The 16,973-nt window shown below is 41.9% G+C and overlaps 1 protein-coding gene across 1 annotated transcript; it reads left to right on the top strand.

Moving 5' to 3' along the window:
- Positions 1-16,973, top strand: LOC144533217 (WD repeat-containing protein 26). The gene is made up of 14 exons (XM_078274448.1): positions 1-624; positions 2,822-2,921; positions 4,166-4,222; positions 6,996-7,132; positions 8,281-8,378; positions 8,488-8,644; positions 9,932-10,070; positions 10,837-10,977; positions 11,359-11,478; positions 12,321-12,466; positions 12,922-13,000; positions 13,118-13,247; positions 13,657-13,851; positions 14,471-16,973. Exons 1-14 carry the CDS (start codon positions 320-322, stop codon positions 14,494-14,496), a joined length of 1,830 nt encoding a protein of 609 aa, XP_078130574.1. The 5' UTR covers positions 1-319; the 3' UTR covers positions 14,497-16,973.

Raw genomic sequence — 16,973 nt, 5'->3', positions numbered from 1 at the left:
ACAACAAGGTCTCAAATCTGGAAGCTTAACCTTGATTTCCCACCCGGAGCTCCGCCGGCTTCTAACCACGGCCGCTCTCGGTGAGGAAACTCTGGCCTCCGCTTCCTCCTCCTCCGACTCGGACACCGGCGGAGCGTCGCCGCCCCCGCGGAAGAAGCACCGAGCCTCGGCGGCGGAGGGAGCAGGAGAGCCCGGGGCTTCAGCGGTTGTAACAGGCCTTTCGGGAATTGTATTAGGACTTGCTACTCACTCTCCACACTCTCAAGCCACCTCTGCCATCCACTTTAACCGAAGTGTTGTCAACAATCTTAGCAGCAGTATGCAGGCAAACGGGGCAGGACAGGGACAAGAATCTCCAGAGCTCTCCTGCCTAAACAGCGCACAAAACGGGGAGTCATCCTCGGCTGGCGGAACCCACTCCAATGGGCTTCTCTCCAGCACAGACAACGGCAATAGTGTCGGTACCAGTAACGGTGCTTCAGCCGGGCCCGGTTCGGGGACTTCGGCTGCCTCTACGGCCTCGGGCTCGGAGGTCGGCTCTCTGAAAAAGAAAAAACGGCTATCGCAGGCGGAGGAAGATGTCATACGATTAATAGGGCAACATCTCCACGGACTAGGGCTGAAGTAAGTTTATTCAAAGTCGATGAAAAACCTACAAAAGTATATAATGTTACAGTTGAACACATGACATGTAATCGACATTACTGGTGTTTCGTGTAAAACAGCTACATAGCAGATGGTAAAGGCGCTATTAGTGTGCTTGACAGACACAAACATGGGGGATGGGGTAACGTTAGCTAACGTTAGTTAGCCTGTGAGCTCGGCTGTTGGTATAAAGAAGGGGTCCATCTTGCACAATAACAGTTCGCTTGATAGCTAACCGCACTAGCCTGCGCTGAGGTGCTATGTCCTGACATTAAACCTTCACACAAACATAAAACACCGTCTAAAATGTGTCTGCTTAACACATTTTATAATTGGCTGAAATATGTTTCATATGCCAGTAGCGCAATGATGCGTTAACATTATATATTTCGCACGGAATCAAAGGCATTACATCATCTAGCTAGTAACGTTTATTCAGAGATCCGCTGACTTATTATGGTTTGCAAAGCATTAAATGAATGTCACGCGAATGGATAACACTTGATTTAGCTTCTTACACAAGCAGGATTATCGAGTTTGCAGTGTACATTGGTGCGTTTAAATGCTATTGCAAAAAAAAAAATATGCGGAGGAAATGTTAGTGCGAGTTGTGAATGTCGGTTTTCGCCCTGTTGGTTGGTGGTTTTCTTCATTTTCCATCTTGTTTGCCTCGGGAAGAATAATATGTTTTTTTTGCAAGACCGTTTGGGTGGGTAGGTCGGCCACACTGTAATAACTAGCATGGTTATGAAAACTGCCCTGGTTATTTTAGTATTCCGAGTGCGCCGTTTGCACGTCCTGGGCTGTCATTTTGTCCATGTCTTTATTATATCAAATTAATCACCATATGCAGCTATCTACCGAACATCATCATTTTCTTTCTAGATTAATGTCTTTATTGTTCTGTCGCTGTCACTGTGTCAGAGCAAAGTGTCAACAGTCAGTCACAAACAGTAACACGCATGTATCGAGGCTTGTATTTATTTAAAGACAGCAGTCGATACAGTGGGCGACAGTTGGTCCTGGATTGAACAGAATCTGTTGGTTTCATGGCGGCTGAAGAATGCGCTTTCTATCAGCTGTTTTAGATGGAAGCGCTGTGTTTGAATCTAATTATAGCATAGTGGGGGTTTCAAGAAATGTATGTCTAGCCCTCTGGCTCGGGTAGCCACTGTTGGATAGCTAGACATCCGCAGATCTCTGGTCTCCAGCTGAGAAAGTGTAGCTGCCATTACAAGGCATTATAAAAGACAGCCTTACATCGCTGTGTTTACAAAGGGGGGCATTCTGGTATGAGACAGAGCCTCTACATTTCAGCTGGGGAATATGCAAGAGAAATCAATGTAGCAGCCAGCTGGATGAAAGGCTCAACACAGAGCTGCTGCGCCACTCCATTGATACCTGAAAATGATGTCATCATGCTGAAGGTGTCAGCCACCCCCATCCCAAACCCCAACCCACTTATCTCTCTCTCACACACACACACACACACACACACACACACACACACACACACACACACACACACACATATCTCAGCAGACTTGTTTGTGGTGGTGGAGTGTGTTTAGCAGAGAGGTGGTGTTTGGACAGATGGTTATGGTTCATGGTTTACAGGCTGAGAGGATGATCTCAACTGCAGTGGAAGCTCGGGTTTATGTTAGTGAACCTCCTACTGTCCACAAATAATGCTCTGGGGACACAACTGTGTTAGGCTGGCTTCCTTCCGACATTGTTGGCCATGAAATTGCCTTCATCCTATTGTCAGCCAATGACGTTATTATTGTCCCAGTGTTAAAAATATTGTTGCAGATCTCCCACTCACCTATTTGCTATCCTTGTGACCATGGTACAGTCACAGTGGTGAAATAGGTGATTAGATAAACAAGAAAAGTTGAGTAATCTGCCTGGAAATGGCACTTTATATAATCAATAATCATGAGCTAACTTCAAGTCCTGACTGGGCTCTGTTGCAAATATTATCTTTGCACTTGATTCTTAAGATTGATTTATAATACATTTTAAAGCTTTCCTCTGCTTTCTTTTATTTCACCTGTCTTGTGTCTGTCAGCTAACTTTGTCTTCTCTCTCTCTCTCTCTCTCTCTCTCTCTCTCTCTCTCTCTCTCTCTCTCTCTCTCTCTCTCTGTGTGTCTGTCTCTCTCTGTGTTTCTGCAGTCAGACAGTGGACCTGCTGATGCAGGAATCAGGCTGCAGACTGGAACACTCCTCAGCTACCAAGTTCCGCAACCATGTCATGGAGGGGGAATGGGACAAGGTTGGTCTTGGGTTACCATGGTTACATAATAGCATGCACTTCGATAGACAGGGAATTGGTGACCTTCCTGGTGATCTATTGTCTGTATTGTACTGTAAGATGAAGAGCTTGTTTTGTCAAGAAACCAGCACATTTATCTATGCAATCGTCTCATATGACTTATCGACAAAAGCAAGTATGATTCCTGTTAGGAAGTGTTAAAGGAAGCTTGGGAAAGCATAAGCAAAGTACTTAAAGTGGTGTGCATTTAGGCCACTCATACACATTCCTGATAAATACCAATGGAACTCTTTTCTTGACTAACAGAGCTTACTGTTAAAGTGCTATTTGATTTTGGAACTGGCAATTATAGGGCATATAGCTTTATTTAAAGTCTGTAACCATTAATCACATGATTCAAGTTGTGACGTTCAATGTCATGGATTGTATTTAAAAGAACAAAATGTAATCGGGTTCAAATTATTATCATTGAGAGCTCGTGGAAAAATCTGACTTCTGGTGGTTGAAAAGAATGTTTGGTTGGTCAACAGGTCTTGAATTATTAAGGGTGAGTATAAACTGCTCATTATCACTTATTAGCCTACTCTAGCGAACCATTTTCTGTCATTTGTATAACAAAATAACAAGGCACATTCCCCAATGTCTGCCCATTATTATATTAAAAGATCAAAAAAATTGTCAATCAGAACACCCAAAGCATAGCAGAGTGGTACTGCAGGATGTTGTGAGGACACCATCAGGCCGGTAATGTTGAATCTGAAAATATTAGGTTTATATTGGCACACTTTAGGAAATTTTTTTTCTCTCTAATCAACACTCTCGGCTGTATTACCCTGTTCTTGCAGCAGAATAATTCTCGTTTCAACATTTTAGAGCTGAGGCTTATGAAAGCACACATCTTATTAAATATGGCCTTATGAATCTTCTAGAATAATGACCCTATGTTAGAACTGCAGGATGGGAAAATAACGCCAGCCTTGACCCAAATAGTGGTACATTTTTGGATGTGGCGAGTATGTTTGTACTCTCCACAAACCAATCGTAAACCTGACACTGTTTTAATTCCTGAAATCTAGTTTTTCTACTGCGTAAATATCACAGGAGACCAGTATGTTTTTTGACCAAAATATCTGTATTACTGCTGGTGTGATACGTTTTGTTTCTCCATGCATGGAAACTGCTGAGCTAACCATTTCTCTCTCTCTGTCTCTCCCCTCCATCACCCTCCCTTTGTTTTGATCTAGGCTGAGAATGATCTCAATGAGCTGAGAGCACTGATGCATTCTCCCAATGCCATTGTGGTAAGCTCCCCTTGAACTGAATGACAGCCAGTTAGAAGTCACAACTGGAGGTTCTAGAATGGTTTCGCTAAAATGCAGGGCTGCAGGTTCTTGTTGTGGGTCACTGAAAGCCAAAACGTTCTGGATGACGCCTCGGAAAGTATAGCAGCAGGAATGGACACCTCATTAGATTTAGGGAATGAATGCGTGATTCTGTCGTTTTTAAACAAAATGTGGTTTGGCTTTGCAAGCACGATAAGGCACCATTAATGCGTTCTGTGATTTGGGCCTCGGGCCACTCCACCCTTCTCTTAACACATCCATGATGGCTATCGGAAACCAACCGTGAACAGAAATGGTTATAGAAAAGGGTCATTTTGAATTGCAAGTGCAGTTTCAAAGCCCTTCCAGATGGGTATCTCAACAAGACTAAAGTTTATTTGCATGTACTGTCGATGTGAGTTGAGTTACCACCGGAGTACGTCGAGTCTCAAATACCACTTGCTGGCCAAGCATACGGCTGATGCAGAGAACCCTCCCCCCTCGCCAAAGGCAGGCCGCGCTGGATAGTTTGCAACGGAGACGTAAGAGGTGTAAGAAGTAAGAAGTACAAGTGTAAAGTGGGACACTACATTGTGTTAGTATTACCAAGTAATGTTACATTTAGGTCAATATACCCATCTGTTGTTGCTTGATGGGATTACGTTTGCCATATTATGCTTTCAGCATATTTTGTGAGCATACAGTACCGTTGAGGTTATTCTGGAGAATATTCTAGACAATATTTGTCATTGTTTTGGATTGTTGCAATAATAATAAACATTTGCATAAAGCAAACATATTTGTCCACTCCCATGTTTATAAGAGCATTAAAAACTTGAATAATATACCTTTTTTGAAGTACATTTAAAACAGATACAAATTAATTTGCGTTTAATCGCAAGTTAACTACGACAATCATGCTATTAACAGCAATTAAATATTTAAATCGATTGACAGCCTATATATGTGTGTGTGTGTGTGTGTGTGTGTGTGTGTGTGTGTGTGTATATATATATATATCCAGCCGTAAAAAAAATTATATATAAAATTTAATGCAACTAAAGCTCTGATTAGTTGATCTTAGCCTGCTGCAGATGTATTGTGCATATGGCAGTAGATCTATAACAAGAAATTGCATTACAGAAATGCCAAAGATATGTCTGAAATGGTCAGTTCTCTATTATTTACATTGTCCCCTGGAGATTACTGACATGTTTATTTTTCAAATTTAACATATCTTGTTTAGTACATATTATTGTCACAATTAGGTTTAATAAAACAAATGAAGGGACACTCATTCATGTGTTATGTGTTTATGTCAAATGACTGTAAGCCAATACATTGTTATCAGAATTGTTAAAAGCTCAAATATCAATGTCAGCTTTAAAAAAATATTTTCATTCATAACGGCAAGAGTATAACCATAGCTGTATACCAATTCCACACTGCATAGTCATTTTAACAAGACATATGTACTGCATCCAAATTGAGAAGTAATGAAAATGAAGTGTACTCACTACTCTTTTTTTATTTTATTTTTTTATTTTAGTACAAAGCATGCCAAATTTGCTTGATTTTTTTAAGTGTGGCATTGAACTACACTAGTGTCCCACAATGCATTTCACACTGGAAATAAAGGAGATCTACTCACAGCTGGGGAAAAAATTTAAATAACTGAATGGTGGAAAAAGAGCTTAAGGAAACATTTTGGGAAAAAGTAAAATATTACATTTTTAGAAAAGACTGCAAATTTTAACTTGGCATTTTGATTGACATATGTAAGTTTTCTTGTATGATTTGTTGTTAATACAAAATTCCAAAAGTACATGTATGTAACTGCCAACATTTTATACTGTGAAGATTTGTACCATAGTACATACTGTACAGTATTAGTTTGGAAATGAGGCTTAGCTCCAACTAATTAGCCCCAGCTAGCATGCTAATTAGCAGACAAGATGAGCTTTAAAAATGGTCCCGTGTGTCTCAGTCAAGTGCCTGCTGCTCCGTGTCAGAAGTCTCTCTAACTGCCATCACCATTTGGGTTATTTAAAGAACAGCTGCTGTAGCTGTTGATTTTCAGCTGTATGTACAATGTAGGTAGCCATTTTAGGTTAGTGTTGTCATTGTCAACATGACTTTCACTGCAGTTCTGGTAGGCAGTTTACTCATATTGCAGGCCTAGTTGGACAGTTAGGATATGTGTTCTTGCACTCTTTATTTGTAGACCTTTGTGGGTGGATGTTTTCTTGAATTTATGTGCTTGCACCCGTTGTCAGGGCTGCAGTTCCTACTGCATACCTTAGATAAGACAGAGACTCTTGAAACCACAAATGTGAACACTGATCAGCAGCAGCGACTGGTAAACACTTGCCAATGGTCTTCTGAGTATGAAGAAAGTAGGCTATTGGCATGACCATATGTCTTGGTTACATCTATAAATATGTTCTGATAATGAAAACAAGCTGCCCTGCAATATGCTGCCACCATTTCAAGCATTTATGGCAAATGACAGCATACATTTCATATTGGGATTATTTTTATTTTTTTGTTGCTATGCACAGCTGTACCTAGAAAGCTTTCTGTGTCCTTCTGTAGCTATGCAGACCAGCTGTTTGATCAGTGGTTGAAATCGCTTCTTATCAAAGGGAAACTGGATGCAGTAGTATAAGCTCATTCTTTTCTTCCTTACTTCCTTTACTTTTCAGTTTAATATAAAATTTCTTCTCTGTACTTATGTCTCTCTTCTTCTCAGCGTATGAAGTTCCTGCTGCTGCAGCAGAAGTACCTAGAATATCTGGAGGATGGCAAAGTCCTGGAGGCTCTGCAAGTTCTCCGGGGAGAGCTGACGCCACTCAAGTACAACACAGATCGCATCCATGTACTTAGCGGGTACGGTTACAAGTTTAATATTTCATCTGTCTCATAGTCATCATCAGACTACATATCAGTCTACACAAATACACACCTGCAAACTTAGATAACTCTGTAATCACTAATAATACAGCTCCCACCACTGAGCCAACTATAGAGCCAGAGAGACTTTTTAATGGAGGCTGGTTAGTCATTGGAATGGAATATATCTCTCATGCACCAGGACAGTTTTTAACCAGTCAAATCCATCCTGAAAATGACATTGTAGATAAGAATTTTCAATTTTGTCACACAGCTATTGTTCATCAAGTTACAGGGGCATACAGGGCATAGCAGGACGTAGCAGGGCGTAGTAGGACGTAGCAGGGCACTGCAGAGCGTAGCAGGGCGCGGAGCAGGACCACAGCGACAGCTGCAACCATGATTTAGGTGCCACCCTAATCCAAGGAAAACTGCTGGACGAAAAAACATAAGTACTCCGGGGAATAAGCTCCTCAGAGCTAAGTTAGTAACAAGCATTGCTGTGACATGGATGCACACAGATGGAAAGAGAGAGGAGCTCAGTGTATCAAAGGAAGTCCCCCGGCAGTCTAAAACTATAACAGCATAATTAAGAGCTGGTGCAAGGCAAACCATAGCCAGTTCTATAAGGGTTGGTAGATTAATCTGACGACTATGAAGAGAAGCAGAGAAGAGAAGGGGTGCCATGTCTGCAGCTATAGACCCTCCCCGCCAGTCTAGGCGAACGTTGCAACTCCTCGCTCCCTAACTATAAGCTTTATCAAAGAGGAGAGTTTTAAGTTTACTCTTAAAGGTGGTGACGGTGTCCGCCTCCCAAACCCAGACTGGGAGCTGGTTCCACAGCAGAGGAGTCTGATAGCTGAAAGCTCTGGCTCCCATTCTACTTTTAGATACTCTAGAAACCACAAGTAACTCTGCATTCTGAGTGCGCAGTGTTTATTTTTCTTTGCATTACATCTGTACTTGGTGTAGTATTGGTAAGAAATGTTCACCCTATTGTCACTGATTCTCACCATACGAATCACTATGTTGTGCTCCTGCTGGCAACTTTTTTTTGTTGTGATAATATTACTGTATATGTTATCATTTCCTGTGTACTGTACGTTGTTATTTTTCTGATCTGTGCTGCTTGTGTCTTCCTGCAGGTACCTAATGTGCAGCCATGCTGAGGACCTGAAGGCCAAGGCAGAGTGGGAGGGCAAGGGCACTGCCTCACGCTGCCGACTGCTGGACAAATTACAGAGTGAGGAGACCTGTCTATACGCTAACTCTGTAGAGCTAATACACATATTACATGACTACAACACTACTAAATACATAACCAATATGTCTACTTTTATCTCTCCTCGTAGCATACCTGCCACCCTCTGTGATGCTGCCCCCTCGGCGGCTGCAGACCCTGCTGCGGCAAGCAGTAGAGCTGCAGAGGGACCGCTGCCTCTATCACAACACAAAGCTGGACAGTAGTCTGGACTCAGTCTCTCTCCTCCTCGATCATGTCTGCAGCAGGTTGGTACAGCACAGCTTGCATGCTGCTCAGGGCCATAAAGACCTTAATGTTAAACTATCCTGCTGCAGGATCTGATATGTATGCACCAGTTGAGCACCTGTTGTTATAAAACTAAAATGTTGATGCATATGGACTGAAAGCCTTGCTTTTGTATTTTTTATTTGTTTATTTAATTGTTTATTTAGATAGGGACAGTGCATATTAATGGACATCAGTACACAATGTAAATATGCTAGAGTTAGCACCAGCTAATTTTCATCTATTGTCCCTAGGCTACAGATACATAAAAAGTAAAACATAAAAACAATAACAAGCATGCAACACCCTCATAGTTTGAGAGGCAAGACAAACACTAACAACAACAGACAAGACAACAGAACGTGTAAATGTCACACATAATAAAATGGGTGAGGCAGTTAAAAGTGAGTGCAGCTTTGGTTTTCTAAAAGCCAGATTTTTAAATGAGTTTTAAAATTGATATATGTGGGACGGTCCCTTATTGTGGGGGGCAGGCTATTCCAATATTTATTTCCCTTTACTGACAAAACAGTTTGTCCAAATGTGGTGCGCCTAAAAGGTATTACACAGTCCCCTTTGGTGGAAGCCCTTGTACTACCACCACTCTCAATTCTTTGAAAGAAGTCATTCAGTGGGGGAGGGGCTTGATGATGTATAACCTTATATATAAAAAAAACAGGCATACTTAAAAATTTTAAATTCTCAAAACTCAATAGTTTGTGTTTTTCCAGTATGCTACAGTGATGAATGGCTCTCTTGAAGAGTACTTCAATAGGCTTAAGCGTTGTCATGTTAGTTAATGACCAATTTGTAAAACAGTACTCAATGTGTGAGAATATCATTGTGTGTATATACATTCTGGCAGCACTTAGACTAAGAAATGGCCTGATTTGTTTGAAATTCTGTAGATTGAATTTAACCTTGTTTGCCACCCTTTTTACATGACTTTTGAAGGTTAAGTTAGAGTCCAATATCAATGTCATTGAAATCCTTTACAATTTGTCTCCTGTGTCAGAAGTCTTAACTCCTTTCGCCTCTCTTTGATGTCCTGCCCCTGGCATTTTACTACTGTATTATGGCTGCACTATGCTTGTGGTTTCATAAGTTCAGCCTTTATCATTTTCTCATAATTTTTTCTATCCTTGCCCTATGTTTTATGATTTTATGATTGCAACGTGTTGAGACATAGACATTATAAGCAAAGAAGACCTACTATTGCTGACTTAAACACTGAAGATTTTAACCTTTGGTCTTTCTCCGCATCCCAGGAAGCAGTTCCCCTGTTACACTCAACAGATTCTGACAGAGCACTGTAACGAGGTGTGGTTCTGTAAGTTCTCAAATGACGGCACCAAACTAGCCACTGGCTCCAAAGACACTACGGTCATAATTTGGCAAGTAGACCCGGTAAGTGTGAAAAATGCCTAAATTAACACACTGCCTTTTTTATGATTTAGTCCACAGCTAAAATTACCCTCCAGGAATGTCGTGGTCATTGGTTTTTTACATTTGCAGGCAGGTTTTTCTTGGCATTTTAAAATATGTACTTCGTTAGAATTTCCCATGATAACCCGTTTGTGCATATAAAACACTCTTTGAAGCACTTTTATTTTCTGTCTTAGATTATGAGACATGATCTAAAGAAATACATAAGTTCTACTCGTTAAGCCCTTTGGTGAAGTCTGTCATTGTCTCAGATATGTTACTGAGAATAAATATGGTACTCTTCATTGCATCCTTAACTTCTGAATTTGGTCGGTCCTCTCTTTCTGTGAGGAACACTGGTGTCTGTTTTTATAAAGAAAGTAGAAAGGCTGTTTACTTTCTATCTACTAAATAAGAACCCTGAAACAAATGACGTCCATTAACAGAAGTGGCTTGTCGTCCAGGTTCTTTTATGTCGGTTCAGACTTGGGGAAAGACTTTTTTTTTTTTAAATACTGGTTTGAATTTAGTGCATGGAATGATGAAAATGAATTTGTCATGAAGACTGGACTTTGTAGCAGTCTGGAATCTATTTCATTTTCAATTTTATTTATAGTATCAAATCATAATGTGCACTCTGACTTCAGTTTGAAAACTTGGAACCCTAGCGCCACTGCAAAAGAGGGCCCAACCCTCAGTGTGTCAGAATTAATTTTATTATAATCCCCTTCGTCTTATCTTTGTGTAGGAGAACCACCAGTTGAAGCTGCTGCGAACCCTGGAGGGTCATGCATACGGCGTCTCCTACTTGGCTTGGAGTCCCGATGACACCTACCTGATTGCCTGTGGACCTGACGACTGCTCTGAGCTGTGGCTCTGGAATGTTCAGGTAACGTTTCAGGCCCCACTGTACATACAGTAAACCTATACTTGTGATACCGCTTAATTGGCATGTTTCCAAATGCCAGCCCTGTTTTACATGTGAACACGAGTTTACAACAGCATAGGTTGGTGATGTCAAAGACTTGAGCTGTCTATTTCAAATTCAGTAAACGAGCACATAAGAAAAACAGGCCTTTCAGCCTCCCATAGCTACTCTGTAGGCTGTGTGTACTCAATGACCTCTCCCTTCCCTTCCCCTCCCCTTTCATTTCCTTTTATCCACCCCTCCCCGACTCTTACTTAATGTTTCTTCTTGCTGTCTCCCTTCCCCCCCGTTTATCTCTCCTCTTGTTTTTCAACTGTCTCTGCCAATCCCCTTGATGAGCAGACGGGGGAGCTGCGGACCAAAATGTCTCAGTCCCATGAAGACAGTCTGACCAGTGTGGCATGGAACCCTGATGGCAAACGCTTCGTCACCGGAGGACAGAGGGGACAGTTTTATCAGTGTGTAAGTGAATGGATACATTTTTTTTTTTCTTCCCCGAACAGGATTGTTAAGTGGGATGTGTTTGAACCAGTAAATGCCTCCAATATTTATCGTCCCATTTTTCTCTCAAGAATTATGGATCATCTCTGTAGTCAATCAATGCTGAATGCCTGTTGTGTTTTAAAGGCAGGTGGGGGGCGCTAAAAAAGGGAAGACACTGTATGTAAGTCATGTACAGCTTTTAAACATCTGCTCAAATGTTGCTTTGACCTTAAACAGACCACTTCGAGATAATTGGATCTGTGATGTGTATTGATTTTCTAGCCATGAACCCATAAGGATGATTTTTTTTTAATCTCCTATCTTTGGGAATATGGTTTATGTGTGTATCTATGCTTGTTGTGCATGACCAGGTCTCTGTGTAGTTAAGATAAAATAAGCTAAACCTTTATTGATCCCCAGAGGGGAAAATTGAGGTTGATAATGATTCATTTGATAATGTCTGTAAATATTTATAAGCTGGAAATGAATATTTGAACTTATATCCCACACATTTAAAAAAAAAAAAAAAAAAAAAAAAGAAACTGTCAAACTGCAGAAATGTGTGAGTAATAAGTAAAGTAGAAATGCCAAAATGTACAGCTGTTTCATTGGTGTTGTGTGACAAACCAGTGACATGTTGTTAAGAGGAAGGAAAGTACTTTTTTTAATTGTCTGATTGTTGCACTGTGTTGGTGCCTGAGCAGAAAATAAGAGCAGCTAACAGGTCCTCTTGGTAAATAATTTCACCATAATATGCTTTGTCCATGTTTTCATTCCCCTGTGAAGAATGAGAGATGAGGTGTCTGTGTTTGTGTTGTCAGGACCTGGACGGTAACTTGTTGGACTCCTGGGAGGGCGTGAGAGTGCAGTGCCTGTGGTGCCTGGGTGATGGCAGGGCCGTGCTGGCCTCGGACACACACCAACGTATCCGGGGGTACAACTTCGAGGACCTTACAGACAGAAACATGTATGTGTCAGCCCTAGTAAACCCTGTAATGTAGTATATCTAGAGTATGTTTCAATTATTAGTTGAAAATACGACACATTTTACCTATTTTATTTATTCTATTTTTATTCTTGTAGTTATCACTACCACTTCTTATTTTTTGGAATCTTAAATTCCATACCAGTCCAGAACCGGTATAGAGGTACTGCGATGTGTGGGTGCTTTTGTAATGATGTGAATTTTTCTTTCTTGATCAATGGCATGTATACAGACTTAAGAGCAACATAACATAAAAGCAACATAAAAAGTGTAATAAAAAAGAAAATACGACACATTTTGCTCATGAATGCCAGTGAAAGGAGATGGATATTTAAAGTCCCCACCCAATCATTGTCCACGCACACAGAATTTTTGTATATTTGCATTATTCCATACAGTGCCTGACTGCCTGTGTCTTGTTTACATGTCCTTTACAGAGTTCAGGAGGACCACCCTATCATGTCTTTTACGGTTTCAAAGAACGGGAGATTAGCTTTGTTAAATGTAGCAACTCAGGTGAGCTATATCTCCACCTTTTATTAATATCACTTATATAAAGCACAGTTTGTTTTGATAAGACACTATGCAGGACGCTTCAGCAGTTATAGGCTATTCTTCCACAATCTTTTGTAGGGAGTGCACCTGTGGGACCTCCAGGACCGTGTGCTGGTGAGGAAATACCAAGGTGTGACCCAGGGCTTCTACACCATCCACTCCTGCTTTGGAGGCCACAACGAAGACTTTATTGCCAGTGGCAGCGAAGGTACAGTCCAAGAGTACTGCAGGGCAACATATTGACAGGGATAACACCGTGGCTATTTGTAACAAACTGTAGTACTTAGGCGGCCCCTGCTGACACATTTTCATCTCATTCTTTGGACTTTGTGGGAGACTAGAATCTTGTGTGTTTGTGTTAAGTGAAAAATCCCAGTGTCCTGCATTATAAGTCTTCTCTGTGTGGTGTGATATGGTGCCGTTTCTTACTGGATCCTTGCTGATTAGTGGTGTAGTATTGACTCGTATCATCAGACTTGACATAAATTTAGCTTCAGCAGTGATTGCAATTTTTTTTTCTGAATTTCTCTTAACTATTATCCATGTATTGTCATATTTCATACCGTTTACTGGCTATCTTTACTTCCACCTGTTGTCTTGTCATTCTTTCTCTACAGACCACAAAGTGTACATCTGGCACAGGCGTGGTGAACTTCCCATTGCTGAGCTAACAGGCCACACACGCACCGTTAACTGTGTGAGCTGGAACCCGGCCATCCCGGGACTCATGGCTTCCGCCTCCGATGACGGCACAGTGCGTGTCTGGGGTCCTGCACCTTTCCTCGACTCACAAGAGGCGGAAGCACTCAACGGTAACTGCGAAATCTGTTTTTACCATAGTGGATGTAAGTGTTGTTAGCAAAAGAAAACGTCATTTTGATCACCAAAATTAATCACAAGGTGTTAAACCCGTTTTATGGTTCTGCGGAGGCTCCACGCAGAGCTTTCGCCGTAGCCTACGTAAGTGGCCTGATGTTTATACTTGTGCGCTGGTGTGTGTGTGCGTCGAGCCGGCGTGTGTGCGTGTGGGGAGTGTGTGACAGAGCGAGGGAGAAGTGAGAGAGTGACTGCGATTAGCTTCGGAGCGAGTACTCTAGAGTCATAGTGAGAGAAACAAAGTGTCCCCCCTGTTCTTTCTGACCACGGTGGGAAATCTGTAGCAGGAAAAGTTAACCCTCTCCTTGATTTCATGTTGTTTATGGAGAAGGAGAACCAGGAAATGAGTCAGGGGGGAAATGCAACGCTTCCAAGCCACAGGAGGTGTGTAGTTACATTTTTCGAGAGGTGCACATCAGGCTACGGCGTAGGGTCCGGCGTAGGTTTGTGTCTCCACGTACCTACGTACGTAGAAACGGCGAAGATTTTACGCAGAAGTATAAATCAGCCTTTACATCTCTTTATTCACCTGATCGTTATTATTATTCTCCGCAGAAAACTGCAGTAACATGGACAGTTGATGGTCACTTATGGAGCAGATGACATCTCTCTTTAACAAGAATCCAAGAATCCCACAATAAAACGAGATCTCAACGGGCGAATCAAATCCAACACCAACCTAAAGCAAGACAAGAAAAACAAACCACAAAAAGCCACCAAGACAAAAAAGAGAAAACAAAAGTGAGAAAAATGCGTCTTCTGACTGACCTTAAGAAAATGGTGGAGGTGATGAAGGACACTCTAAATATTCAGGTCCTCGTCCAAAACCTGATCCTGACATAGAGGAAACCCAGTCAATGCCCAGCGGGAAACTACCGCCATCCACTGGTGAGATGTAACGGCTGTTCTCCTCCAACTGACCCTTCTCACCCCATCTGGCTGAATGGCCACCAGCCATGCCAGGTCCTCACACAGCAGTTTCCCGGGAAACCCACTTCCACTTTGAGCTTGGAGCACATCAAGTCCCCCCCACCGTGATTCCTCCAGACAGACACAGCAGACCAGCCGTCTACCATTTGTCTGCCTGTTTGTCTCACATTACCTGTATAATGTCTCCAAGGACATGGGTGGGGTGTTGTTGGGGGAGGATGGTGCATATAGCAACTCTTCTGTACGTATGTTTTCCTCTTCCCCACTCTCTTGCTCTATTCTTCGCATTCGATCTGTTGGACAAAGGCTGCAAATCCACCATAAAAACACAGACCGACCATCTGACAAAGAACACACACACAAAAAAAAAAAAAGAGGCTATGCTAAATGTTGGATTTTTTTTATGATAGTCATAGCGTATTTCTCATTTAAGAGGTGAATCTTAGCTCAAGTAGTGCCCGTGGAAAGCTTTAGCGTGAAGATTCCACTTTGTGTTTCTCGACATTAGGAAAACAAACTTTTTATTCCTTAATTTAACTTCTAACATGGACGGTCGCTGTAGTGTTTCCAGCTGACAGCCGCCCCAACCCCCTCTGTTGAACTAGCTACTGCACAACTCCCATTACATCTGCCTAAGAGGAGATGGACAGAGGGATTCACAGGTCACATATCAACGGTGAGGGGGTCAGACGTTGGTGGTGAGGTGGGGTTTCCACTGTCAGGACACATACTCTGACCTTTCTCAAAAGACACACTTTCAGATGTGAAAGAGTTCACGTGCAACTTGGATTGCACACCAGTGACTGCTGTCCCTCCTCTGTGTGTGAGAGAGTGAGCGAGAGCAATTATGCATGCACACATTAGTGGGAGAGTTGACATTTGTGGGTGCAGGTTTAATTGGCGCGTGTTTTTGTATGTGTGTTCAATTCACACCAGCAGAAGATTCACACCCCCTCCTCCCCTACGCTCCTAATCCCATAGTAAAATTGTAAAGAGGATTTTAAACCAATTCTAAGTTATCCAAAGCCCCATAGGGACCTCTATCTGTGGAACAAAGAATACTTGAGAGCCATTTTGTAAAAGAAGAACTTTTCTTTAATCTGGGGCTTTAATTTTACATTACAATTGTTTTTCTTCTTCTCCTTACCACGTGGCATTCAAACGGCACTGAGTTTATTGCCAATGAATCGTCTCTGTTGGGGGGGGCGGCGGGGGAGGGGGGGAAGAAAAGGAAGATTTCAAAAGAGCATTTTGAGTGAGGCATGTTTCAAAAAGCTGTAAAACTGTTGTGTTCTTAGCAGAGGGTCATTTCATATGAGGAGTTATTGTTTGTAATTATTGAACGAGTAGTAAGCACGGCCCGAGAGAGAAGAGGCACCAATAACCAGAACCACTCTCTGAGCCCACAGTGTTGTTGCAGTCCTAAAACACACACACACACACACAGACACAGACACACACACACACACACACACACACACACACACACACACACACACACACACACACACACACACACAGCCTTCCTATTCATACAGTTGCACACAAACCTTCGGTATGTATGACACCCCCACCACTGCACTTTGCGTGGTCTTTTTGCTCAGTCGCACCTACTGCAATGGCATAAATCCATAAGCTTCTCATAGTCTTAAAGTCACTGCACTTGCCATTCTGATGGCTTGAAAGGTCACATTGGCAAAGACTCAAAACCTTACCGGAGATTGCTAAAGGAATTGAACCCTCACTATGCCTCTATGCACCCAAAAGCAGTGACTAATCATCTTGTAGACATTATAAAACGGAACCTCGTGCATACAAGGCACAGCAGCCTCATCTCGAGGTATACCACTGTTGGATCGAGAGAATTCTCTTCCCCCCCCTCCCCCCACCCTTGCTCTCCAACCAAGTTATTCAGTGGTCAGTTCGCCATTCAAAGCTTTCGTCCTCCCTTTTTTAGGGTATGTAATGACTATTTGCTACAGACTGATATACAGTAAAACATGTTTAAAACAGTGCTTTTCTGTCTGTTTTTATTGAACTTTTTTTGTTACTTAAATTTTTTGTTCACATTATATCATTTTTGGTTGACCTCTATCCCTGTATGATCATATTAAAATATAACCAGACA

Source organism: Sander vitreus, chromosome 18 (genome assembly GCF_031162955.1).
Source record: "Sander vitreus isolate 19-12246 chromosome 18, sanVit1, whole genome shotgun sequence".
In the NCBI taxonomy this organism is placed as follows: Eukaryota; Metazoa; Chordata; class Actinopteri; order Perciformes; family Percidae; genus Sander; species Sander vitreus.
Note: the sequence above shows the minus strand (reverse complement) of the source record. Positions and strands in the feature narration are given on the sequence as shown.